This window comes from Gorilla gorilla, chromosome 6 (assembly GCF_029281585.2).
Source record: "Gorilla gorilla gorilla isolate KB3781 chromosome 6, NHGRI_mGorGor1-v2.1_pri, whole genome shotgun sequence".
Lineage (NCBI taxonomy): Eukaryota > Metazoa > Chordata > Mammalia > Primates > Hominidae > Gorilla > Gorilla gorilla.
Window position 1 is genome coordinate 83,292,601 of NC_073230.2, and position 27,207 is coordinate 83,319,807.

General features: G+C 54.4%; 1 protein-coding gene across 2 annotated transcripts; it reads left to right on the forward strand.

Annotated features, from left to right (window-relative positions):
* Positions 1–26,571, forward strand: LAT2 (linker for activation of T cells family member 2). 2 transcript variants are annotated; one of them, XM_055392754.2, is made up of 15 exons: positions 1–155; positions 6,907–7,064; positions 11,521–12,053; positions 12,661–12,784; positions 13,553–13,592; positions 16,240–16,283; positions 16,456–16,504; positions 16,710–16,747; positions 17,066–17,101; positions 17,187–17,217; positions 18,077–18,132; positions 20,161–20,220; positions 20,455–20,634; positions 21,076–21,197; positions 25,681–26,571. In XM_055392754.2, the coding sequence occupies exons 3-14, from the start codon at positions 11,940–11,942 to the stop codon at positions 21,177–21,179; spliced, it is 876 nt and encodes a 291-aa protein (XP_055248729.1). In that variant the 5' UTR covers positions 1–155; positions 6,907–7,064; positions 11,521–11,939; the 3' UTR covers positions 21,180–21,197; positions 25,681–26,571. The 2 variants fall into 2 exon arrangements, with proteins under 2 accessions (XP_055248729.1, XP_055248732.1); XM_055392757.2 differs by lacking the exons at positions 1–155; positions 6,907–7,064 and having other exon boundaries at positions 11,566–11,709; positions 25,681–26,565.
* Positions 26,572–27,207: the final 636 nt, after the last annotated feature.

The window sequence follows — 27,207 nt, forward strand, 5'->3', positions numbered from 1 at the left end:
TTTTTTTTTTTTTTTGAGACAGGGTGTCATTCTGTCGCCCAGGCTGCAGTTCAGTGGCGTGATCTCGGCTCACTGCAACCTCCACCTCCCGGGTTCAAGCGTCAGCCTCCCGAGTAGCTGGGATTTACAGGCGCAGCCGTGCATTGAAAGTAATGGTAAAAACCACAATTACTTTTGTGCCAACCTAATACCATCCCACACCAGTGTCCCACAGTCGCACCCCCCCTTGTGGTTAAACTTTCTCTCGGCAGCTCTTGAAAAGTTTTTCCTCTCTCCGATAATTCTGCTGATGGCCGCAAGCGTTGGGCTTCTGTTTTCTGTGGCAGGAGCAGTTCTGCTCTTAAAAGGGAAGGATGTCCCAGGCAACTTTAGGGATATGGGTTAAAAAAAATTTTTTTTAAAGGGAAGGCTTAGGTGTGTTAGCTCTGTAATCCCAGCACTTTGGGAGGCTGAGGCCTGAGGATCACTTGGGTCCAGGAGTTCAAGACCAGCCTGGGCAATGGAGTGAGACCCCTCCCTATCTCTGCAAAAAAAATAAATAAATAAAGACAATTAGCTGGGCACAGTGGTGCATACCCGTAGCCCCAGCTACTCTGGAGGCTGAAGTGGGAGAATTGCTTGAGCCCACTTGGCTGAGGCTGCAGTGAGCTGAGATCACAGCAGTGCACTGCAGCCTGGGTGACAGAGTGAGACCCTGTCTCTAAAAAAAGAAAGTAAAGGAGGGTGGGGAGGGAAAAGAGAGAAAGAAAGAAAGAAAAAGAGAGAGAGAGAGAAAGAAAAAAGAAAGAAAGAGATAGAAGAAGGAACGAAAGGAAGGAGAAAGAAAAGAGGAAGGAAGGAGAGAGGGAAGGAAGGAAAAGGAGGGAGGGAAGGAAGGAGGGAGGGAGGGAAGGAAGGGAGGAAGGGAGGGAATGAGGGAAGGAGGGGAGGGAAGGAGGCAGGGAGGGAAGGAAGGAGGGAGGCAGAGGGAGAGAGGGAAGGGAGGAAGGGAGGGAAGGAAGGAAGGGAGGGAATGAGGGAAGGAGGGAAGGGAAGGAGGCAGGGAGGGAAGGAAGGAAGGGAGAGGGAGGGAAGGGAGGGAGGGAATGAGGGAAGGAGAGGAGGGAATGAGGGAAGGAGAGGAGGGAAGGAGGCAGGGAGGGAAGGAAGGAGGGAGGCAGAGGGAGAGAGGGAAGGAAGGAGGGAGGGAAAGAGGAAGGGAGGGAGGGAGGGAAAGAGGGAGGGAAGGAAGGAGGGAGGGAGAAAGGGAAAGGAGGGAAGGAAGGAGGGAGGGAGGGAAGGAAGGAGGGAGAGAGGGAAGGAAAGAGGGAGGGAGGGAGAAAGGGAAAGGAGGGAAGGAAGGAGGGAGGGAGAAAGGGAAAGGAGGGAAGGAAGGAGGGAGAGAGGGAAGGAAGGAGGGAGGGAGGGAGAAAGGGAAAGAGGGAGGGAAGGAAGGAGGGGGGAAGGGAGGAGGGAGGGAGAAAGGGAAAGAGGGAGGAAAGGAGGGAGGGAGGGAGGGAAGCAAGGAGGGAAGGAGGGAGGGAGGGAAGGGAAGAGATAAAGACCAGGGCCAGCTCTTAACCAAAGGGAAAAGGGCGAAGCAAGTCTGTAGGGCTCAAGAAGGGAAGCCTACAACACCTAGTTATTGTTACCTGGAGACAAATGTGCAACGATCTGATCCCAGCTGGGGTGAACAAAGAGAAAATAGACCAGCAACCCAACGCGTTATTGGTGGCCTTTGGAAAGACCTGACCCCCAGTCACCAGTTTAGATCCCTTCCCAGGGGAAGTGAAACTCCTCCTTTTTGGTTATGGGGCGAGTCCCCTTCATTGCTCCACTGCCGCCTTCTCATCTATTCCAGAAAACATCCTGGGTATGGGCTTGCTCTGTCACCGCAGGCTGGAGTGCAGTGGCGCGATCATAGCTCCTGGTGCACCAACACACCCGGCTAATTTTTATAATTTTTTTGTAGAGACCAGGTCTTGCCATGTTGGCCAGGCTGGTCTTGAACTCCTGGGCTTGATCTTCCTGCCTCAGCCTCCCAAAGTGCTGGAATTACAGGTGTGAGCCACTCCGCCGGGCCCCTACTTTATTTATTGTCCCTAGGGTAAGAGCATGTCAACCTTGATGCTATCACACAAATTATAGACTGAGACGCATATAGCGTTCTCGCCTGTTCTGGAGGGCTGCCTCTCATTATCTTGCTGGAACATGCATCCTCTTTCCCTATGACGGGCAAGCCCTGGGTCTGGACAAAACAGTGCAGAGATCTACCCCTCTCCCAGCTGTGCAAGACCAGACTTATTGGCTGGGTGCCATAGCTCACGCCTGTAATCCCAACACTTTGGGAAACTGAGGCAGGTGGATCACCTGAGGTCAGGAGTTCGAGACCAGCCTGGCCAACATAGTGAAACCCAGTCTCTACTAAAAATACAAATATTAGCTAGGTGTGGTGGTAGGTGCCTGTGATCCCAGCTACTAGGGAGGCTGAGGCAGGAGAATCGCTGGAACCCAGGAGGCAGAGGCAGAGGTGAGCTGAGATCATGCTACTGCACTCCAGCCCGGGTGACAGAATGAGACTCCATCTCAAAAAAAAAAAAAAAAAAAAAGACCACGCTTCTGTCTGTAAGATCGTTTTGCATATGAGGTCCTTTCACAGACCATTTCCCTCCAGCACCTACCAGTGCCCAGGCCCGTGAAGGAAGCAGGGAGCTAGTACAGAGCAGGTAGGCTGGGTGTGATGGCTCATGCCTGTAATCCCAGCACTTTGGGAGGCTAAGGTGGGAGGATCACTTGAGCCCAGGCATTCAAGAACAGCCTGGGCAACACAGTGAGACCCCATCACTACAAAGTTTTAAAATGAGCCAAGCACAGTGGCCTGCACCTGTAGTCCCACCTACAGGCGAGGCAGAGGTGGAAGGATCACTTGAGCCGGAGAGTTGGAGGCTGCAGTGAGCTATGATCTTGCCGCTGCACTCCAGCATAGGTGACAGAGCAAGACCCTGTCAAAAAAAAACCAAAAACAAACAAACAAAAAACAAAAACCAGAACAGACTGGGTGCAGTGTAATCCCAGCACTCTGGGAGGCCGAGCAGGCAGATTACTTGAATCCAGAAGTTTGAGACCAGCCTGGCCAACATAGTGAAACCCCGTCTGTACTAAAAGTACAAAAAATTAGCCGGGCGTGGTGGCAGGTGTATGTAATCCCAGCTACTCAGGAGGCTGAAGCAGGAGAATTGCTTGAACCCGGGAGGCAGAGGTTGCAGTGAGCCGAGATCGCCGCACCGCTCTCCAGCCTGGGTGACCAAGCAAGACCCCATCTAAAAAAAAAAAATGAGAAAGAAAGAAAAAGAACAGCAGGTAACTCCTGTCCAGGTGCATAGTCTGGGGCTGGAGGGAAACGGATGCAGGTTTGTTCCCATTGTGTGAGGAGGAGCCAGTCAGGGGGTCCCAGCAAGGAAGCCAGGCTTTGGCGTCTGTGTTCAAATCCAGCTTCACCTCTGTGAGCCTCTGTCTTCTTACCGGTTACCGTGGGAAGGAAACGTGGTCCTGAATCCAGTGCACTTGGCATTGCTGGATGGAACAAGGGAGGGTGGCGGTTGCTCGCACAGGCACAGGTCTGGGCGTCTGATGGCCCTAGCTTCAGTCCTAGTCCGGCCACAGAGGGAGGCAGGGTAAGCTCCTGACACGGACGCCTGCAGGATCTCAGAACCGGTCTCTGGAGCATGTGCTACCCTCCTTGTCCACGAGGTGGCAGCAGCGGGCCTAGCCGCTGGTCTCCGCTGCCACCTCTTTCTGGTCTGGCCGGGACACCGCGGCCAAGGCTAAAAGAGAAACCTAGCCCCAAGCTGAGAGTGGGACCCCAGAGCCAGGGTCCCAGGCCTAGAGGCGTCCAGGACTGGGGGCCAAGGTTCTGAAATGCCAGACATATAGGAGGTGGGGGACCGTCATGCTCTTCCCTGGTGTCTCCAGCAGGTGGGATAAACACCGCGTTCAATGGGACCAGGCGCGGTGGCCTCACGCCTGTAATCCCTGCACTTTGGGAGGCTGAGGATGGAGGATCGCTTAAGGCCAGGAATTCAAGACCAGCCTGGGCAACATAGTGAGACCTTGTCTCTACCAAAAAAAAAATACAAAAATTAGCTGGGCGTGGTGGCATGCACCTGGGGTTCCAGCTAACTCTGGAGGCTGAGGTGGGAGGATCGTTTGAGCCTGGGAGGCAGAGGTTGCAGTGAGCTGAGATTGCACCACTGCACTCCAGCCTGAGTGACCGGGTGAGACCCCGTCTCAAAAAAATTTAAAAAAAGGGGAAAGAACAGCAGGTAACCTCTATCCAGGTGCAGTCTGGGGCTGAAGGGAAACTGTTGCAGGCTTGTTCCTATTGTGTGAGGAGGAGCCAGGCAGGGGGTCCCAGTGAGGAAGCCAGGCTTTGGGGTTTGGGTTCAAATTCAGCTTCACCTCTGGACCGAGTGAGACCCTGTCTCAAAAAAAAAAAAAAAAAAAAGCAGGCGAGGAATAGAGACAGAGGGTCAGACAGCAAGAGTCCCAGAGGATGAGACAGATGGACACAGAGACAAAGGATGCGGGATGTAGGTGGGCAGGGCAGGGACAGAGAGACCCCTGCAGAGGCCACGAGGGCAGGGCAGATGGAACAAGTGACCAAAGACAGGTGGAGGAGTGGACGGCACGAGTGTCAGAGGCTGCAGACAGCGAGGGCGCTAAACGGTGGGGGAAGGAAGGAGAGCCCTGCTCCACCCCAGCCCTGGGGGTCTCAGTACAGATGAGGCTCCTGGCATCAAGGGGTGCAGAGAACGGCTCATAGCACAGGCAGAGGGACCACAGCCCACTCCTGCCCAGCGGTGCTCCTGTGCCCAGCCCTGGGGTGGACACTGTGGCTGCCATCCACACAGACGTGAGGACCGAGTGAGATAGTTCCCTGTGGAGTCCAGGATGCTCTGGCACCTGAGGTCAATAAAGCCACATCCCACAAGTGGGTGGACTGCCTTGTGCTATTGACCATTAAACAGCTGCCCAAGGCCGTCGAGCTATTAATTAAATAATAATTATTATTATTATTTTAAATTTTTTTGTTGTGTTTTTTGTTTTTTTTGTTTTGTTTTGTTTTGTTTTTTTGAGATGGAGTCTCACTCTGTTGTCCAGGCTGGAGTGCAGTGGCACGATCTTGGCTCACTGCAAACTCCGCCTTCTGGGCTCAAGTGATTCTCCTGCCTCAGCCTCCCAAGTAGCTGGGATTACAGGCACCCACCATCACACCCGGCAAATTTTTGTATTTTTAGTAGAGATGGGGTTTCACCATTTTGGCCAGGCTGGTCTCAAACTCCCGACCTAAATAAGGTGATCCACCTGCCTTGGCCTCCCAAAGTGCTGGGATTACAGATGTGAGCCACCACGCCTGACCTATTTATTGTTTTTACAGACAGACAGGGTCTTGCTGTCCCCCAGGCTGGAGTGCAGTGGCACAGTCACGGCTCACTGCAGCCTCCAACTCTTGGGCTCAAGAAATCCTCCCGTTTTGGCCTCCCCAAAACACTGGGACTACAGGTGTGTGCCACCACACCCAGCTAATTAAAAAAATTTTTTTAGAGATGGGGTCTCGTTCTGTTGTCCAGGCTGGTCTCAAATTCCTGTTCTCAAGCGATCCTCCTGCCTCAGCCTCCAAAAATGTTAGGATTGCAGGTGCAAGCCACTGCACCTGGCCTCTATCTCCCTGTTTCTTGCTCTCTCCCCATCTGTGTGTGTCTCTGACAGTCTGTGGCTCTCTGTATCTTTCTGTGTGTCTCTCTGTGTGTGTCTTGGTCCATCTCATGCCCAGCTAATTTTTAAATTTTTTGTAGAGATGGGGTTTCACCATGTTGGCCAGGCTGGTCTTGAACTCCAGACCTCAGGTGATTCTCCTGCTTCAGCCTCCCAAAGTGTTGGGATTACAGGCATGAGCCACCGTGCCTGGCCCATGGGTATGAATTTCTGCCTGTGTGTGTCTTCTTCTTTTTTTTTTTTTTGAGATGAAGTCTTGCTCTGTCACCCAGGCTGGAGTGCAGTGGCGCTATCTTGGCTCACTGCAACCTCCACCTCCTGGGTTCAAGCAATTCTCCTGCCTCAGCCTCCCGAGTAGCTGGGATTACAGGCGCCCGCCACCACACCCAGATAATTTTTGTATTTTTGGTAGATATGGGGTTTCACCATGTTGGTCAGGCTGGTTTCGAACCCCTGACTTCATGACCTGCCTGCCTTGGCCTCCCAAAGTGCTGGGATTACAGGCATGAGCCACCGCGCCCGGCCCATGGGTGTGAATTTCTGCCTGTGTGTGTCTTTTTAGCGTATGTGTGTCTCCATACCTGCCATCTGCAGGAGCACCTCAGTTTCATTATCTTGCTCCCTGTCTATTGGAGTGTATCTCTCTTCCTCTCTGTGTGACTTTTTGTGTTTATGTGTGTGTTTAGTGTGTGTCCATATTTTCCTGTTCTCTTATGTCTCTGTGCTCTCTGTGTCTCTCTCTTTTTCTTTCTGTTTTTTGAGACGGAGTCTCCCTCTGTCACCCAGGCTGGAGTGCAGTGGTGCGATCTCGGCTCACTGCAACCTCTGCTTCTGAGGTTCAAACGATTCTCCTGCCTCAGCCTCCCGAGTAGCTGGAATTACAGACACATGCCACCATGCCCAGCTAATTTTGTATTTTTAATAGAGACAGGGTTTCACCATGTTGGCCAGGCTGGTCTTAAACTCCTGACCTTACGTGATCCACCCGCCTCGGCCTCCCAGAGTTTTTGGATTACAGGTGTGAGCCACCTCGCCCGGTCCTATCTCTCTTTCTTCTCTTTCTCCCTCTCACTTTGTTTCTCTTCTCTCTCTCTCTCTCTCCCGCCTCCTTCCCCCGTCTCCCCTCCCTTCCCCCCACCGCCCTCTTCATAGCTGAGCCTGTCCGGCAGTGCGGCGGATGTACGGATGATTCAGTGGCTGGCAGGAAGCCCGCCCTGCCCGCCCGCCAGTGTCAGTGGTGTTGGCATCAGCTCGGGCAGGTGTGCGGGCTCAGGATGGGGCGGCCGTGGTGAGGAACCCTGGACTCTCAGGTAAGCCTTTCCCAGGGGTGCCTCGGTCCTCAGGCTGTCCCCCATCCCCCAGGAGCTCCTGGCCCCACTGGGTGGGGTGGGAAGAGGCCTGGATGCCTGGCGCCCCCTCCTGCAGCCCCACTCCCACCCTGGCACCAGGCTCTGTGGCACTTCAGGGGTCAGTTTGTTTCTGGGCTTCTGGCCACTCTCTTGCCCTCGCCTTCCCCTGTCCAGCCTGTGTAGCCTTGGGACATCCCAGGGTGGTCCCATCATTGCCAGAGACTGGTGAAGGGTGGCCAAGAGCCAAAACAGTGGCTGCCCTGGCCTGGGAGCCTCGGTTTCCTCATCCGTGAAACGGGACTGTAACCCCCTACACAGGTCAGGGGAAAATGGTGGGATTACAGGCCAGGGCCCAGGTCCTGCCCCAGGTCAGGTGGAGAACCCCCACCGCCTCCCTGCCCAGCCCCCTACCTGGCCCTCAGCTCTGTCCCTGGGACCAGGGCTGCTCAGGCCCCTGCCGCACCCGCCCGCCTCCCTCTCTCCCTCCCAGCTAGGCTCATTTGAAGCCCAGAGTTATTTGGAAAAAGCAACAGGACCAGCCGGGCGCAGTGGCTCAACCTGTAATCCCAGCATTTGGGGAGGCCGAGGCGGGAGGATCATTTGAGGTCAGGAGCTGGAGACCAGCCTGGGCAACATAGTGAGACTCCCATCTCTTTAAAAAATAAAAATAAAAAAATAAAATTAAAAACTAAATGAAGAAACCAACAGATCCCAGAGCAGAGTCCAGTGGATAAAGCCATCCAGGGCTTCAAGCCAGGCTGCCCCGTCCCCAACCCCAGTGTCCCCAACCGCAGCTCAGCTCGGAGACGGCTGGGAGAACCGGCAGGGTGGTCTCGAGCGTCCTTCCGGGCGGGATTCAGACACTGTAGCTCCTCCAGCCCAGCCCCGAGAGCTTCCCCGAAGCTGGCTCTTGGCAATCTTTGTTCATATGAAAACTGCCCACTTCCCTTTAGTGCTATTTTGGCCTCTGCAGAACCGTGGTCTGTAGCAGCCCCCACTCCCCACCCCGCCCAGCCCTGCCGGCCCCTGGGGGCCTCAGAGGGCCCACCCTCCGCTCCCTCCACCTCAGCCCACCTGCTTTCAGAACCTGGATGGGAGAGTGAAAGTGAGAGCGAGACAGAGACACACACAAAGGGAGACAGAGACAGAGAGAGAGCACAGAATTTTATCTTTTTTAAACGGAGTCTCACTCTGTTGTCCAGGCTGGAGTGCAGTGGCGTGATCTCGGCTCACTGCAACCTCCACCTCCCAGGTTCAAGCAGTTCTCCTGCCTTACCCTTCCAAGTAGCTGGGGACTACAGGCACATGCTACCACACCTGGCTAATTTTTTATTTTTTATGTATTTCTTATTTTTTGGAGACAGTCTTGCTCTGTCTCCCAGGCTGGGAGTGCAGTGGTGCGATCTCGGCTTACTGCAAGCTCCACCTCCCGGGTTCATGCCATTCTCCTGCCTAAGCCTCCCGAGTAGCTGGGACTAGAGGCGCCTGCCACCACGACCGGCTAATTTTTTGTATTTTTAGTAGAGACGGGGTTTCACCATGTTAGCCAGGATGGTCTCAATCTCCTGACCTTGTGATCTGCCTGCCTCGGCCTCCCAAAGTGCTGGGATTACAGGTGTGAGCCACCGTGCCTGGCCTAATTTTTTATTTTTAGTAGAGACAGGGTTTCACCATGTTGGCCAGGCTGGTCTTGAACTCCTGACCTCAGATGATTTGCCCGCCTCAGCCTCCCAAAGTGTTGGGATTACAGGCGTGAACCACCACACCCGGCCAACAGCACAGGATGTATTCAGTCTGGGGGCAGACACATGACTGTTTGTTAAATTTCATTTTTTGTTTTTAGAGACGGGGTCTTGCTCTGTCACCCAGGCTGGAGTTCAGTGGTGTGATCTTGGCTCACTGCAGCTTCCAACTCCTGGGCTCAAGCAATTCTCTTGCCTCAGTGTCCCGAGTAGCTGGAACCACAGGCATGTGCCACTGCGCCTGCCTAATTTTTTCACTTTTTTGTAGAGACAGGGCCTTGTTACATCGTCCAGGCTGGTCTCGAACTCCTAGCCTCAAGCGATCCTCCTGTCTCGGCCTCCCAGTGTTGAGATTACAGGCGTCAGCCACCACGCCCAGCCTGATCCCATTTTATTTATTTATTTATTTAATTTATTATTATTTTTATTATTATTATTATTATTATTATTTTGAGATGGAGTCTCTGTCTCCCATGCTGGAGTGCACTGGCGTGATCTCAGCTCACTGAAACTCACTGCCTCCTGGGTTCAAGTGATTCTCATGCCTCAGCCTCCCAAGTAGCTGTAATTACAGGCTTGCACCTCCACGCCTGGCTAATTTTTGTATTTCTAGTAGAAACAGGGTTTCACCATGTTGGCCAAGCTGGTCTCAAACTCAAGTGATCCTCCTGTCTCGGCCTCCCAAAGTATTGGGATTACAGGTGTGAGTCCCTGTACCCAGCCCGACCTCATTTTATAGATGAGAAAACTGAGGCAGGGGGCTCTCAGGCAGAGGCTAGATTTGGTCCCATGAGCCCTCCTGCAAGACAAGTTGCTCCAACCTCACAAGCCTGAGATGAACTTGGGCCATGCTGGAGGGGTTGGGGGTACACCCCGGGTTGGGGGCACTGAGGCAAGGAGAGTTTCGAGGAGGGAGAAGGGCAGTGCCCAGGCGGGCCATGGGGAAGAGAGAGCAGAGCTTTCCTCGGACAACCTCCCGGGGTGACGTGGGTCGTGCCAGTCACACGGCTCAGAAATTCACTTGTTCCCACTGACTCACTTGGCTTTTGGGGAGAGGCCTGGTGGCTTCTCTGTGATGCACCTCTGACAGTGGCTCAGGGCCGCATGGAGATTCCCTGTCATCTTACCGCAGGGATTTGGGAAGTCCAGAGAGGTCCTGAGACTTGTCCAAAGCCACGCAGCTTTCAAGGGGGACAGCCCAGGTCCTGGTGGACCTCAGGGGGATCCCAAGGCAGGAGGTAGGCAGCCTGGAGCTCCTCCATTATTATTATTATTATTATTATTATTATTATTATTATTGAGATAGAGTTTCACTCTTGTTGCCCAGGCTGGATGGAGTGCAGTGGCGTGATCTCAGCTCACTGCAACCTCCACCTCCTGGGTTCAAGCAATTCTCTGCCTCAGCCTCCTGAGTAGCTGGGATTACAGGCGCCCACCACCACACCTGGCTAATTTTTTGTATTCTTTTTTAGTAGACACAGGGTTTCACCATCTTGGCCAGGCTGGTCTTGAACTCCTGACCTCATGATCCACTCGCCTCAGCCTCCCAAAGTGTTGGGATTACAGGCATGAGCCACTGTGCCTGGCCATTTTTTTTTTTTTTTTTTTGAGATGGAGTCTCGCTCTGTTGCCCAGGCTGGAGTGCAGTGGCATGATCTCAGCCCACTGCAACCTCCACCTCCTAGGTTCAAGTGATTCTCTTGCCTCAGACTCCTGATTAGCTGGGATCACAGGCGTGTGCCACCACACCCGGCTAATTTTTGTATTTTTAGTAGAGATGGGGTTTCACCATGTTGGTCAGGCTAGTCTCGAACTCCCGACCTTGTGATCTGCCCGCCTTGGCCTCCCAAAGTGCTGGGATTACAGGCGTGAGCCACCACGCCCTGCTGGAGCTCCTCCCTTTTAAGTCCTGTTTACTGCTCCAAGCCTCACCTTCCCCAGCTGTGGGATGGGGAGAAGCCCTCCTCACTGGTGGCCAGGGTGGGAAGAACACGGCGGGAGGGGGAGAGTGGACACTCGGGAGTGTTGGCTCCACAAATGCCCACCATGCCCAACCCCTTCAGAGACCCCACCACCCTCAACTCTGTCCCCAGCCATCTCCAGGGGGCCAGGTCTCCTTATTACTATTTTTTGAAACGGAGTCTCACTCTGTTGCCCAGGCTGGAGTGCAGTAGCATGATCACAGCTCACTGCAGCCTTATATATATATTTATATATATATATATAATATATATAAAAAAATATATAAATATATATATTATATATATAAAAATATATATATAAATATATATATTATATATATATAAATATATATATATAAATATATATATAATATATATAAATATATATATTATATATATAAATATATATATAATATATATAAATATATATAAATATATATATAATATATATAAATATATATATAATATATATAAATATATATAAATATATATATAATATATATAAATATATATAAATATATATATAAATATATATATAATATATATAAATATATATATAATATATATTTTATATATTTTATATATATAAAATATATTTTATATATTTTATATATTTTATATATTTTATATATATAAAATATATTTTATATATTTTATATATATAAAATATATATATATATATTTATTTATTTTTTTCCTGTATTTTTTTTGTAGAGATGGAATTTCACCGTGTTGCCTAGGCTGGTCTCGAGCTCTTGATCTCAAGCGATCCTCTCTGCCTCAGCCTCCCAACGTGCTGGGATTACAGGCGTGAGCCACCGCGCCTGGCCAGGGTCTGTTCCTAGTTGCAACAGTTCTTGGAAACCCACTCGAGAGGGCCACGCCTCCATTCACCAGGCCACGGTGGGTGGTGTGCGTATGTTTTGCTGAGGCCTGGTCATCACGCTGTGGCTCCAAGGCTGGGACCAGCCACAGACCGAGAAGCCGGTCAGGTGCCAGCCAGAGATTCAGGGCTCCCTCCTGCTGAACATCCTGTCTTTAGCCCATCCTTGGCATCCCAGCTCATGTCATCCCAGCCACCTGCAGCAGTGCCCTAGGGCCCCATCCCTCTGCGGATCACCTTTCTCCACCTCATGCTCTTGGGCCACCTCCTCCAAGAAGCCTTCCCTGACCTCCCTCCTCCCAGCTCCCACCACAGGCAGAATCTGGGCTTGCAGTTGTTTCAGGAATTGAAGCCCCATTTCCAGGTCCTGGGGGGACCCCAAGGCAGGAGGTGGGCAGAGAGGGGTCCTACGAAGCATAGAGGAGCCCTGAGTTGCTCTGGGGTGGGCGAGGGCTTCCGGGTGCTTCTGCGTGAGTGGTGGCCACAGACTGTCACCTCCAGGAGCCAGGGTGGGTTTACTGGAGGCAACCCACTGTGGGTTGATGGGCAGAGCCAGGGTTAGGGGCAGGACACTGGGGCCTGAATCCCATCTTTCCACTTAGCAGACGTGAGCTCTCTGGCCTCAGTTTCTCGATTTGTGAAATGCAGTGAACCTCGTCCTCAAAGGGCAGTTGTCTAGATTAAGCGAGGCTGTGTGTAGGGCTGTGTGCGTGCACATGGGGCTGTCTTGTGGGCCCCCAGAACCTTCTAGCACTTATCAAGGGTGAAGATAGCCCACAGGGCAGAGGTGTTGGTTTGGGGTCACATGGGGTGAACAGGACTGGTTCTGTCCTTGCCCAGTGCAGGAGCGGGGAGGGGAGGTGGTGTTTCCGCAGCCTGGGCTCAGGTATGGGGCTGTCCGAGCACAGTGGGGGTGTGGGGTAGGATTCCTGAAAAAGAGGCCCCTTGCTCACGGGCACCTCCCATTTCAGCATCACAAAGAGGCAACACCAGGAGCCAACATGAGCTCGGGGACTGAACTGCTGTGGCCCGGAGCAGCGCTGCTGGTGCTGTTGGGGGTGGCGGCCAGCCTGTGTGTGCGCTGCTCACGCCCAGGTAAGCGGGGGTCTCGGGGACGTGATGGGGAGAAGGTGTGGACAGTGCATCTCAGAGGCCCTCTCAGGCCCAGACGTGGCTGTGGTCAGAAGAGGCGGTCAGATGAACCTCGTGATGTGTCCCCTGAACCCCTAAACTGCCCCCTGAAGACAATGGTCAGGTGCACCCGAGGGCTTTGGCTTTGCTGGGTCAACTGTGGTATCTCGGGCCAGAGAGATTGCCCCAGACGAGGGAGGGGAGGCGAGGTTGCCTGTGGCATCCACTTTTCTAGCCTCTCCTCTTCTAAAAAAGGGTGAGCAAATACCCTTTTTTTTTTTTTTTTTTTTTTTTTTTGACAGAGTCTCGCTCTGGTCTCCCAGGCTGGAGGGCAGTGATGCAATCTTGGCTCACTGTAACCTCCAACTCTCGGGTTGAAGCGATTCTCCTGCCTCAACCCCCTGAGTAGCTGGGACTACAGGTGCCTGCCACCATGCCTGGCTAATTTTTGTGTTTTTAGTAGAGACGGGGTTTCCCCATGTTGGCCAGGCTGGTCACGAACTGCTGACCTCATGTGATCCTCCTGCCTCGGCCCAAAGTGCTGGAATTACAGGAGGGAGCCACCACACCTGGTCCCAAATACTTTTTAATATCAGGTGGCCGGTGATGATTGACAGTTTGGCCCCCAAGTCCTGTCTGAGTCCTGCTGGGAGACAAGACATGGCGGGGGGTGTCTGACCTCAGTTCGCAGCTGCTCCCAGACCCTTTGCTAATCCTGGCCTTTTCTTGCAGGTGCAAAGAGGTCAGAGAAAATCTACCAGCAGAGAAGTCTGTGAGTTGCCTCGATGTCCCTAGCCTGGTGTATTCATGTGCCCTGGGCATGGACGTCCCCAAGGGAATTCCTGGCACCCCGTCCTTCACCCCTTCACTCACACCTCCTCCGTGCCAAGTTCTAGCGCGTCCCTAGCCATCAGAGAAGGGAGAGAAAGTGTCCAGGGGCTGTCCAGGCCCTGCTGTAGCTTGGGTTAGGGAGGGCTTTGGGAGGCGGGGATGCCTGGGCTGTGGGGCTAGCCACTCTTCAGCTTGCCTATGAACCCCTCCAGAAGTCCAGGCATCTGGCCAGGCACGATGGTTCACACCTGTAATCCCAGCACTTTGGGAGGCCAAGGCAGGTGGATCACCTGAGGTCAGGAGTTTGAGACCAGCCTGGCCAACATGGTGAAACCTCATTTCTGCTAAAATACAAAAATGAGCTGGGCGTGGTGGTGGGTCCCTGTACTCCCAGCTACTCTGGAGGCTGAGGCAGGAGGATCACTTGAACCCAGGAGGTGGAGGTTGCAGAGAGCCGAGATTGTGCCACTGCACTCCAGCCTGGGCAAAAAAGCAAGATTCCGTCTCAGAAAAGAAAAAAAGAAAAAAAAAAATAGAGGTCCACCAGGCACCTGTGTCCTCAGCCTCCCTTTGACCCCAATCCCCAGGGGCTAGTCCGCTCTCCCCTTGCAATGCAAGAGACAGAGAACCCGGCACAGGGTGAAATGTGAACGTTGTCAGAGACTCCCCTGGAAAAAACTGCCGGAGCTCAGGGGAGGATGTGGGCAAGTCCCTCGGGGGACCAGGGAAGGACTGTGAGAAAGACCCAGGGAAGGGCAGTGGGTTCGACACTGCAGACTGGGGCTGAAACCCGGAACAAACCAGGCACATGGGCAGTGGCCACAGGTGTCCTTTGATTAAGAGAATGGCTGTGGGCCCAGGAAACCTTGGAGGTCCACGTGCACCCCCGAGCAGTCACTCATGACCCACACACGCACACCCGCACACACATCCTTCCTCATTTCCTTTTGCAACTGAAAAACCACAGTGAGATTTGAAAATAGAATCTTCCCATCCTTGCTCATCGTGGGCCAGGGTTAGACCTTTCTGGGTCTTTCTGGCCACGTGGCTTTCTGGCTGCCTGCAACCTCCCCCGATGCCCCCCATGCCCTTGACTCCTCGGACACTTCCCGTCTCCCCTCAGGCCCTGCCCACCCCCAGCCCCCTGATTGATCTTAGAGCCATAGATGGTCAGGGCCAGACTCAGCGTCCCCATGTGGGAGGTGGAGGGGAGCTGTTTGGTCTTCTCCCTGGAATGCCTGTGCCTGCCTCTCCATCTGTCACCTCGGTTGGGCTCAGTCCCACCAGCCTGCATGAAGCGACTACTGTGAGCACAGGCTCCATTCCTCTGTTGCTTCTCCCAGGAAGCCACGTCTGACTGACTCTCTCCTGTGGATTTAGGGTATCTCTCCTAAATCAGGTCACCCTGAGCCCCAGTCTTCAAGGAGCTTGGAAGGCTGGGCCAGGTACCCATTCTGGTTCAGAGGAGGAGCCCCCAAACCTGCTTTAATAATGAGCTAATCCACTCCATTATCTGTAATGGCAGCTTCCATTTTCAAGAGCACCTCATGGTCCAAGATGGCAGCTGGGGTGCCGGCCCTCATCTCTGCATTCCCAGCAGCAGGAAGAAAGAATGAACAAGGATACAAAGGGTGTCTCCCAGTTGCCAGTGCCCCCGTTTAAAAAGATTTATTGGAAATATCAACAACCTTGGCTTGAATCTCATAGACCAGAGCTTAATCCATGGCCACACTTTGGTGCAAGGAAGGCTAGGAATAGTCTATTATTTATTTATTTATTTATTTATTTAGAGATGGAGCCACATTTACTTTTGTTCAGGCTGGAGTGCAGTAGAATGATCTTGGCTCACTGCAACCTCTGCCTCCTGGCTTCAAGCGATTCTCCTGTCTCAGCCTCCCGAGTAGCTGGGATTACAGGCATGCGCCACCATGCCCAGCTAATTTTTGTATTTTTAGTAGAGACGGGGTTTTCTCCATGTTGATCAGGCTGGTCTTGAACTCCCAACCTCAGGTGATTCGCCTGCCTTGGCCTCCCAAAGCTCTGGGATTACAGGTGTGAGCCACCATGCCGGGCCTAGAGTGTGTGCTTTTTTAAGGAATTGCAAACACTCCCTGGGACCGGCAGGTGGGAGGCAGCCTCATTGTCACTCCTGGCTGAAATAATTTACCCCAAGTCATTGCTGGGTCCCTGAGCACCTGCCTTCATTCACCCTCATGCCCCAGAATCTCAGGGCTACCTCCACAGCCCTGTCCACAGACCCCTCCTGACCCATCTCCAGGGGCCTGGGACCCCCCGGCAGGATGTGGCCCTGTTGAGGCCATGTCAGGGATGGGTCTGGCTGAGAGCCGGGCTCCAGCCCAGGGCCCTGTGTGAGGGGTGGGCACCCAGTGCACAGAGGGGCCAGAGAATGGGGATAGCAGGGGGAGCCGTGAGAATGAGGCCTGAAAGGGCAGCAGTTCCTCCCCACTGTCGCCCCAGTCCGTCCCTCTGCTTTCCCTCCTCATCCCTGCCTGTCCCTCCCTCCTGTCCCTGTGTTCTTGGGCTGTGGGAGTCCAGGCCCAGGCTCAGCACAGCCCATGCATTTCCAGGCGTGAGGACCAACAGAGCTTTACGGGGTCCCGGACCTACTCCTGTGAGTCTCCAAGTGTCCCCGGGTTGGGCTCTGGGTTGGGGGTGTCCCTATCAAGTTATCTCGGTCCCCATTGCCCTGAGACCGTGGCCAGGCCTGATGTGGGGGGATGATGGGATGAGGGGGCTGGGCTAGCTGGGGGCCCAGCCAACACCCCACTTCTTGCCCTTTGTAGTGGTCGGGCAGGCATGGCCAGGACCCCTGGCGGACATGGCACCCACAAGGTAGGTCACAGTCCCCCAAGTGACAAGAAGGAAACTCCTGGAGGTCCTCACCTGGTGAGCCCAGGTCAAGACCTCCCTCCCTCCCCGAGTCCCAGAGCTCCAGGGCTCACCTATGAAGGCCCCACAAGGGGTATGGGGGGATGTGTCCTGGGGGGCCTCTCCCCTACAGCCCCTCCTTTAACTCCCTCCTTCCCCCTCCCTGCAGGAAGGACAAGCTGTTGCAATTCTACCCCAGCCTGGACGGTGAGTGGCACAGGGCAGGGACAGGGACAGGCCTAGCCAAGCTGGGACTAAGACAGGCGAAAATCCCGTGGGACAGGCGTCATGCAGTGGGGGCTGCGGGGCCAGGCGAGGCCTCCCCAGGAGAGACACACAGGCTGGGGCAGGGCAGGCTCCTGGAATCGGCCTGGCAGGGGGAGGGCGCACACTAGCACATGCCCCACTGAGCACTGCAAAGGCTCAGACACGGGAAATACCTGGCCCTGCCTTGGGCTGCAGCACCTGAGCTGGGTGCAAAGCAGGGGCCAGGGGAGAGAGCAATTAGCTGGGTCTTTCTTCCAGATCCAGCATCTTCCAGGTACCAGAACTTCAGCAAAGGTAGGTGGGCTCCTGGAGAAAGGCGGAGGCCATGGTGGGGGCCACAGCCCAGGGGCTCAGGCCCAATTCTCGCCTCCTCCCGCAGGAAGCAGACACGGGTCGGAGGAAGCCTACATGTGAGTGACCTTGATCCTGTCCCCGCTGCCTCGCCTCTCCCCCTGCCCCACCTGCCTGCCACAGCCCTGGGCTTCCTGGTCCAGGAACCACCTCTTGCACTAGAACGAGGCATCCAGGTTCCCCTCCTTCTCCTGGCAGGCAGGCACTGGGCGACACTGTTGTCTCTTAGGCAACCCTGGGTTTGTGGGACTGGACTTTGCCCTGCTCTGGGACACAGAGTGTCAGGGGCAGGGGATAGAGACTCATTCAGCATCACCCAGTCAAAGACAAGCTACAGGACACCCAGAATCCCTCGGGGGTGTTACATCATCTCACAGACGGGCAAACGATGGGGAATGGCCTAAGGTCACATAGCAAGGTGGCTCACCAGGTGTGGTGGCTCATGCCTGTAATCCCGGGACTTTGGGAGGCCAAGGCAGGCAGATCACCTGAGGCCAGGAGTTCGAGACCAGCCTGGCCAACATGGTGAAACCTCATCTCTACTAAAAATAAAAAAATTAGCCAGGCATGGTGGTGCGTGCCTGTAATCCCAGCTACTCGGGAGGCTGATGCAGGAGAATCGCTTGAACCTGGGAGGCTGAGGTTGCAGTGAGCTGAGATTGTGCCACTGCACTCCAGCCTGGGTGACAGAGACTCTGTCTCAAAAAAAAAAAAAAAAAAAGTGGCTCCAGCCCCCGGTGGCTCAGGGGTCCCAGGAAGTGGGGGTGGGGGAATCAGAGAGGAGATCCTGGCAGACCCCCATGGCCCCCAAGAGGAGCAATGGTGGGAGCAGCCCTGGCCTCACCACCCCCTTATGGAGCCCCCAACCCAATCTCCAGCCTGCCCTGAAACCTGTGTTGTGTATGTTTTCTTGGCCAGAGACCCCATTGCCATGGAGTATTACAACTGGGGGCGGTTCTCGAAGTCCCCGGAAGGTGAGGCGAAGGACAAAGCCGGTGGCGGGGGAGGAAGTGGTGTGGGAGCTCGGGGCAGAAGCCATACCTCCAGGCAGGAGAGGAGGCTGGGCCTGGGTTCGGGTAAATTGGCAGAGCCGGTTGGGTGGACAGAAGGAGGCTGGTGCTGCAGGCGGGGGCCAAGGAGGGATAGGGGGCGGGCGGGTCAGCGCGGGAGAGCTGTGGGCACAGGGCGTGGGAGAGAGGAGTGGGCCACAGGGCAGGGAACTAGAGGGCTGGCTTGGGGAGGTGGGGGGAGGCCAGGTCCTTGTCAACGAGGACTGAGCATCTTCTCCTGACCCCAGAAGGTACCTGGGATGGTGATCCCTGCAGGCTCTGAGGCCACCAGAAACCTGGTCCCTGAATGCCTTTGCTTTATAGGAAGGGCAACTGAGAGGCCGGGTGTAGTGGCTCACCCCTGTAATCCCAGCACTTTGGGAGGCTAAGGTGGGTGGATCACCTGAGGTCAGGAGTTCAAGACCAGTGTGGCCAACATGGTGAAACCCCGTCTCTACAAAAATAGAAAAAAAAAAAAAAAAAAAAATTAGCCAGGCATGGTGGCACATGCCTGTAATCCCAGCTACTTGGGAGGCTGAGACAGGAGAATTGCTTGAACCCGGGAGGCGGAGGCTGCAGTGAGCCAAGATCGCACCATTGCACTCCAGCCTGGGCAACAGAGTGAGACTCCATCTCAAAAAAAAAATCCCCCCAAAAAAGGGCAACTGAGGACTCAGGGTGGGCAGTGCCTGCTGAGAGGTGCATGGGCCTGGGGTTTGAATCCAGCTCCATGACCTGGCTCCTGCCTGGACCATACTGGGTAGGACCATGGTGTTGGGGGGTCTTCTGCCCCCCACCACTGCCACCTCCATTTTTTTTTTTGAGACACAGCCTTGCTCTGTCACCCAGGTTGAGTGCAATGGCACGATCTTGGTTCACTGCAACCTCCACCTCCTGGGTTCAAGCGATTTTCCTGCCTCAGCCTCCCGAGTAGCTGAGATGACAGGTGCCTGCCACCACGCCTGGCTAATTTTTTGTATTTTTAGTAGAGACAGGGTTTCACCATATTGGCCAGGCTGGTCTTGAACTCCTGACCTCAGGTGATCCGCCCGCCTTGGCCTCCCAAAGTGCTGGGATTACAGGCGTGAGCCACCCCGCCAGGCTGGCAGTGCTCATTTCTTAGGACCCCCAACATCACTGATGGATTTTGGGTGGGGCATCAGTCAGAGCCCAGCTTCCCCATTACAAGGCCAAGATGGGGTGCCAGGCGCTGAGGTGCCATACTCAGCCTGGGTCCCCGAGCAAAGCATCCCCAGCCTGCCCTGCCCTATCTGGAAGAGTCCAGCCCCCTCCCGGCAGTGGCTCTAGGGAGAGCTCCTGATTATAGAGATGAGCCCCTGAGGCTGCCCCTGCCTCCCTCCCTCCCTGCAGCCACCCGTCATGGGCCTGAATTGCAGCCCCCGCAGAGTACCCCCTCCAGAGTCCATGTGGAGGGGATCTCAGAAGACAGAGGAGGCTGGACACAGTGACTCACGCCTGTAATCCCAACATTTTGGGAAGATCGCCTAAGCTTAGGGGTTCAAGACCAGCCTGGGCAACACAGCGAGATCCTCTCTACGAACAATTTTAAAAGTTAGCTGGGCGTGGTGGTGCATGCCTGTAGTTCCAGCTACTCAGGAGGCTGCGGGGTAGGAGGATCGTCTGAGCTGGGAGTTGGAGGCTACAGTGAGCTGACTTTGCCAGTGCTCTCCAGCCTGGGTGACAGAGCGAGACCGTCTCAACAAGAAACAAAGACAGAGGAGCTCAGGGCTCAGGGCAAAGCATGCAGGGGTGCCAGGCCAGCACCCATTAGGAAGCTCATCCAGAAGAAGGCTTGAGGTCCTGGGGGACCCAGAGGGCTAGGGCTTGGCGGAAGAGGTCCCCTGCAAAGGGAAGGCAGGACAGAGCGGGAGGATGAGCCAGGCCTTGCAGGGTCTGCCCACACCCCCGTGCCCGCTCCTCTCTCTCCTGCAGATGATGATGCCAATTCCTACGAGAATGTGCTCATTTGCAAGCAGAAAACCACAGAGACAGGTGAGGCTGCCCAGCCAGAGGCAGGCTGGGGCTGGGAGCAGCAGGCCTCCTTGGCCAGGTGCCCCTGCACTCCCCACTGCTCAAAGGCCGCCCCCACTTTGAAGCCTGAAGGCTCTCGGATCCCCAGGTACCTTGCGGTAGAGCCTTGCCCCTACTATCCTCGGAGGCGGCTCTATTGGCTCCTGGTGCCTCTGTGCGACTGAGCCAAGGGGGGCCTATTCTCCCTCTCTGCAGGTGCCCAGCAGGAGGGCATAGGTGGCCTCTGCAGAGGGGACCTCAGCCTGTCACTGGCCCTGAAGACTGGCCCCACTTCCGGTCTCTGTCCCTCTGCCTCCCCGGAAGAAGATGAGGAATCTGAGGATTATCAGAACTCAGCATCCATCCATCAGTGGCGCGAGTCCAGGAAGGTCATGGGTAGGTGACCGGGAGAAGAGGCAGGGTGGTCCACTTAGGGCAGGCTTGAGGGACTGGCCTGGAAGGGCAGGCTGAAAGTGGGCTTCCCTCCAGCCAGTCCAGCTAACCCTGCAGTGATGTCTGGGTGCAGGAGCAGCTGCAGAGACCTTGAACCACATAGGACGGCCCTTGGCAGCCGCCCAGCCTCCAGGGTGGGGTCAGGTCCTCCCGGGTAGGCCGCCCCATCCAGCTGCACGCATGGAGTAACGCATTCACCTGCTCTCACAGCAGGACGATCTCCGGCAAATCCCAGAGACAGGACAGACACACACCGCCAGGACCTGTCGGGCGTGGCATTTCCCGCGGGCTGTTTTGTGGAGTCTGGGGGTCTGAGTCTGGGGGAGCAGTCATGGGTGTCTCCATGCAAACCACTCGATGACCTGCCTGCCCGCTGGTCCGCAGGGCAACTCCAGAGAGAAGCATCCCCTGGCCCGGTGGGAAGCCCAGACGAGGAGGACGGGGAACCGGATTACGTGAATGGGGAGGTGGCAGCCACAGAAGCCTAGGGCAGACCAAGAAGAAAGGTACAGCCCCTGCTCTCCAGCTGCCGTGAGCCAAGGATTGGAGGTCTTGCCAAGCTGCAGGACCCCCAATCCAAGGGAACAGCCGAGAGTGTGGGTGGAGGGGCCATGGTGGGGGCTGCAGGGTGCACCCATGGGTGCTCCAAGAGGGCAGCTTGGCGACTCTGTTCCTCTGTTCTGGCCAGGGGTGTCAGGCAGGGAATTCTGGTGACTTCAGGGGCAAAGAAGTGGGCACCGGGTGGGTCTCCCAACTCCACTGCATCCTCCTGGCTGCGACCTTGGACCAAGTGACAACCTCCCAGAACTTAGTTCCTCACTTGGTGCCCACCTCTCAGACAAGACATCGCACACACGGCTGGGCACGGTGGCTCACGCCTGTAATCCCAGCACTTTGGGAGGCCGAGGCGGGTAGATCACCTGAGGTCACGAGTTCGAGACCAGCCTGGCCAACATGGTGAAACTTCATCTCTACTAAAAACACAAAAAATTAGCCAGGCATGGTGGTGGGTGCCTGTAGTCCCAGTTAGTTGGGAGGCTGAGGCAGGAGAATCATTTGAACCCTGAAGGCGGAGGTTGCAGTGAGTTAAGATCACATGCACTCCACCCTGGGTGACACAGCGAGACTCCGTCTCAATAAATAAATAAAAAACCAGACATTGCACACAAAGCCTCAGCCCAGCAGGCACTCGGTCAATGCTGGAAACAGACAGGAGGCAGGGACATTGGGAAATATAACAGTGGTTGAGACGCACTGAGGAGCCACCGCAGGCCAGTGAGATGGTGTGATGCTAAGCGCTCACACGTGCACCATCTCTTAGCACCCAAAGCCACAGAGCAGTTAAGCCACCTGCCCAAGGTCACATCTTGAAGTAAGGGGAGGAGGAGATGGAAGCCCCAGTGGTCAGACATCAGACATCAAAGCCCAGGCTGGGTCTACTGCCTGGGAAGCAGGATGGACCCCCAGAGGGCCTTGAAGGCTGCCCAAAGTCCCCATCTGGGAGACCCAGGCCGTCATCTCAGCGAGCAGGCTGGAGGGTGGAAACCACAGTGAACCTGGGCGGTCAAGAGTCAGCCCCAGAGGCAGGTGCAGGAGTTTGAGCCAAATGTGCAGAGCCCCACATCATTCATTCAACCGGTATCCACTGGGCCCCTGCTATGGGCAAGTCCTGCTCTAGGTGCTGGGAACACCAACATAAAGAACAGGAAATCCCTGACCCCTTAGAACTTACATTCTGGTAGGAGAGAGAAAACAGATAGGGCTGGACACAGCGGTCATGCCTATAAATCCCAGCACTTTGGGAGGCTGAGGCGGGAGGATCCTTTGAGCCTCTGAGTTTGAGGCCAGCCTGGGCAACATAGCAAGACCTCTGTCTCTACAAAAACTTTTTTTTTTTTTTTTGAGACAGAGTATCACTGTCACTCAGGCTGGAGTGCAGTGGCGCAATCTCGGCTCACTGCAACCTCCGCCTCCTGGGTTCAAGTGATTCTCGTGCCTCAGCCTTCCAAGTAGCTGGGATTACAGGCACACGCCACCATGTCCAGCCTCTATAAAAACATTTAAAATTAGCCAGGCATGGTGGTGGATGCCCTAGAGTCCCACTGACTCGGGAGGCTGAGGTGGGAAGATCACTTGAGCCTGGGAGGTCAAGGTTGCAATGAGCCATGGTTGCTGCAGTGAGCTGTGGTCGTGCCACTGCACTCAAGCCTGGGCAACAGAGCAAGACCCCGTCTCAAAAAAAAAAATTTAAAAATTAGCTGGGCATAGTGGTGTGTACCTGTAGTCCCAGCTACTTGGGAGGCTGAGGCAGGAGGATCGCTTGAGCCCAGTAGTTCAAGGCTACAGTGAGCTATGATTGTACCACTGTACAGCCAGGATGACAGAGTGAGACCCTGTCAAAACAACAACAACAACAACAACAACAAGAAAACAGATAAGAAGACATGGCATGTTCACTGGTGGTAAGTCTGGCAGAGAGAAACAAAACAGGGAAGCGGGGCAGGAAGTAGTGTGGGGTTGTGGGCAAGACGCAGTGTTGCAATTTAAGGAAGGAGGCTAGGGAAGCCTTTCAGAGCTCCCTTCCTCACCCCATCTGGGGGAAGGACATCCAGGCAGAGGGGACAACAGAGGCCCCAGGGTGGAGTGAGCCCCACAGGTCTGAGCAAAGCCAGAGGCCAGGGAGGAGCAGGTGAGGGGAAACTAGTGGAGGTCGAGGCCGGAGGTGGGGAGGCTGACCAGGCAGGGCCAGCACTTGGGGTTTTACTGCATGAGATGGGAGGGAGGGAGGGAGATAGAAAGGTTGTTTTTTCTTTTTTTTTTTTTTCGTTCCTGTTGCCCAGGCTGAAGTGCAATGGTGCAATCTTGGCTCACTGCAAACTCCGCCTCCTGGGTTCAAGCGATGCTCCTGCCTCAGCCTCCCAAGTAGCTGCGATTACAGGTGTCTGCCACCACACCTGGCCAATTTGTATTTATTTTATTTTATTTTGTTTTTTGAGAGGGAGTCTCGCTCTGTCACCCAGGCTGGAGTGCAGTGGCGTGATCTCGGCTCACTGCAACCTCTGCCTCCTGGGTTCAGGTTTCTCCTGCCTCAGCCTCCCGAGTAGCTGGGATTACAGGCACACGCCACAACACCTGGCTAATTTTTGTACTTTTAGTAGAGATGGGGTTTCACCATGTTGGCCAGGCTGGTCTCAAACTCCTGACCTAAGGTGATCGGCCCACCTCAGCCTCCCCAAGTGCTGGGATTACAGGCATGAGCCACCGTGCCTGGCTAATGGGAAGGTTTTGTACAAAGACTGGCTGGATGTTTCTAATTCAACTTCTCTGGCTGTTGGGCAGACAAATGGGTACTGGGAGAGTGGGTACAGGAAGCCCAGGAAGGACCCAGGCACTGGTGCCATCTGGGCAAGGGGTGGCAGCAGTGGAGATGGGTAGGCAACATGGTGAAACGCTGTCTCTACATAATATACAAAATTTGCCAGGTATAGTGGCGCACACGTGTAGTCCCAGCTACTCGGAGGCTGAGGCGGGAGGACAGCTTGAGTCTAGGAGGTTGAGCTGCTGTGTGAGCTGTGATTGCACCACTGCACTCCAGCCTGGGCCACAGAGCAAGACGCTGTCTCAAAACAAAAACAAAAAGAAGAGGCCAGGCACAGTGGCTCACGCCTGTAATCCCAGCACTTTGGGAGGCTGAGGCAGGCTGATCACCTGAGGTCAGGAGTTCGAGACCATCCTGGGCAACATGGGGAAACCCCGTCTCTACTAAAAATACAAAAATTAGCCAGGCGTGGTGGCGTGTGCCTGTAATCCCAGCTACTCGGGAGGCTGAGGCACGAGAATCACTTGAACCTGGAAGGAGGAGGTTGCAGTGAGCTAAGATCGCACCATTGCACTCCAGCCTGGGCAACTACGTCTTAAAAAAAAAAAGCCAGGCGCGGTGGCTCACGCCTGTAATCCCAGCACTTTGGGGGGCCGAGGCGGGCGGATCACAAGGTCAGGAGATCGAGACCATCCTGGCTAACACAGTGAAACCCCGTCTCTACTAAAAATACAAAAAATTAGCCGGGCATGGTGGCAGGCGCCTGTAGTCCCAGCTACTTGGGAGGCTGAGGCAAGAGAATGGCGTGAACCTGGGAGGCGGAGCTTGCAGTGAGCCGAGATCACGCCACTGCACTCCAGCCTGGGAGACAGAGCAAGACTCTGTCTCAAAAACACAAAAACAAAAACAAACAAAAAGGGCCAGGCGTGGTGGCTCACGCCTGTAATCCCAGCACTTTGGGAGGCCGAGGTGGGCGGATCACGAGGTCAGGAGATCGAGACCATCCTGGCTAACACGGTGAAACCCCGTCTCTACTAAAAATACAAAAAAAAAAAAAAATTAGCTGGGCGTGGTGGCGGGCACCTGTAGTCCCAGCTACTGGGGAGGCTGAGGCAGGAGAATGGCGTGAACCTGAGAGGCGGAGCTTGCAGTGAGCCGAGATCGCGCCACCGCACTCCAGCCTGGGTGACAGAGTGAGACTCCATCTCAAAAAAAAAAAAAAGAAACCCAGGCCGGGCACGGTGGCTCACGCCTGTAATCCCAGCACTTTGGGAGGCCGAGGCGGGTGGATCACGAGGTCAGGAGATCGAGACCATCCTGGCTAACACGGTGAAACCCCGTCTCTACTAAAAATACTAAAAATTAGCCGGGCGTGGTGGCGGGCGCCTGTAGTCCCAGCTACTCGGGAGGCTGAGGCAGGAGAATGGCGTGAACGCGGGAGGCGGAGCTTGCAGTGAGCCGAGATCACGCCACTGCACTCCAGCCTGGGCGACAGAGCGAGACTCCGTCTCAAAAAAAAAAAAAAAAAGAAACCCAGTTATTGATGTGCAGCTTCTGTTCTCAGCCAGGAGGCAGGCTCAGTGGTGTCCCCAAACCAGTGGTTATGGTTCTCAGGAACAAAATACTGATCAAGGCAAACCTCCTTCTACAAACTTTCCTCTTCATTTAAGGAGCCAAGGCGAAGAGGGACCACTGTGCTCATGGACCCATCGCTGCCTTCCAAGGACCATTTCCCAGAGCTACTCAACTTTTAAGCCCCTGCCATGGTTGCTCCTGGAAGGAGAACCAGCCACCCTGAGGACCACCTGCCCATGCGTGCACAGCCTGGGAAAAGACAGTTACTCACGGGAGCTGCAGGCCCGTCACCAAGCCCTCTCCTGACCCAGGCTTTGTGGGGCAGGCACCTGGTACCAAGGGTAACCCGGCTCCTGGTATGGACGGATGCGCAGGATTTAGGATAAGCTGTCACCCAGTCCCCATAACAAAACCACTGTCCAACACTGGTATCTGTGTTCTTTTGTGCTATGAATTTGGATTCCTAATTGCTATTGTTGGTTGCTGGGGTTTTAAATGATTGATAAGCTTGTACAGTTAACTTATAGAGGGGGAGCCATATTTAACATTCTGGATTTCAGAGTAGAGATTTCTGTGTTGTCTCCTAGAAAGCATTACATGTAGTTTATTTCAGCATCCTTGTTGGGTGGGGCCCTGGCTCTCTTCCCCTTTGGTGGGACCTCCCCTTTCTTTGGGCTTCAGTTCACTCAGGAAGAAATGAGGCTGTCGCCATCTTTATGTGCTTCCAGTGGAAATGTCACTTGCTACAGACAATAGTGCGTGAGAGTCTAGAGAAGTAGTGACCAGAACAGGGCAGAGTAGGTCCCCTCCATGGCCCTGAATCCTCCTCTGCTCCAGGGCTGGCCTCTGCAGAGCTGATTAGACAGTGTTGTGACTGTCTCATGGGAAGAGCTGGGGCCCAGAGGGACCTTGAGTCAGAAATGCTGCCAGAAAAAGTATCTCCTCCAACCAAAACATCTCAATAAAACCATTTTAGTTGAAAAGCAGTGATTATCCTGTGTCTCCTTTCCCCTGCTTCAGGTAAAAAACCTTTTATAAAAATACAAAAATTAGCCGGGCCTGGTGGCGCATGCCTGTAGTCTCAACTACTTGGGAGGCTGAAGCAGGAAAATCACTTGAACCCAGAAGGTTGCAGTGAACTATGATTGCATCACTGCACTCCAGCCTGGGCAAAAGAGGGAGACCTTGTCTCAAAAAACATAACAAAACATGGCCAGGCGCAGTGGCTCACGCCTGTAATCCCAGCACTTTGGGAGGCTGAGGTGGGTGGACCACGAGGTCAGGAGATCGAGACCATCCTGACTAACACAGTGAAACCCGTCTCTAATAAAAATACAAAAAAATTAGCCGGGCATGGTGGCGGGCACCTGTAGTCCCAGCTACTTGGGAGGCTGAGGCAGGAGAATGGCGTGAACCCGGGAGGCGGAGCTTGCAGTGAGCCGAGATCGCGCCACTGCACTCCAGCCTGGACGAAAGAGGGAGATCTTGTCTCAAAAAACATAACCAAACACAAAAAGCCTTAAGGGAATGGCGGCCACAGCTCTTGTTTAATAAAAAGGGACCCTGAGAGCATCAGGGCTGCGGATGGGATCTTAGTTCCCAAGTCCAGCCGTCTTTCTGAG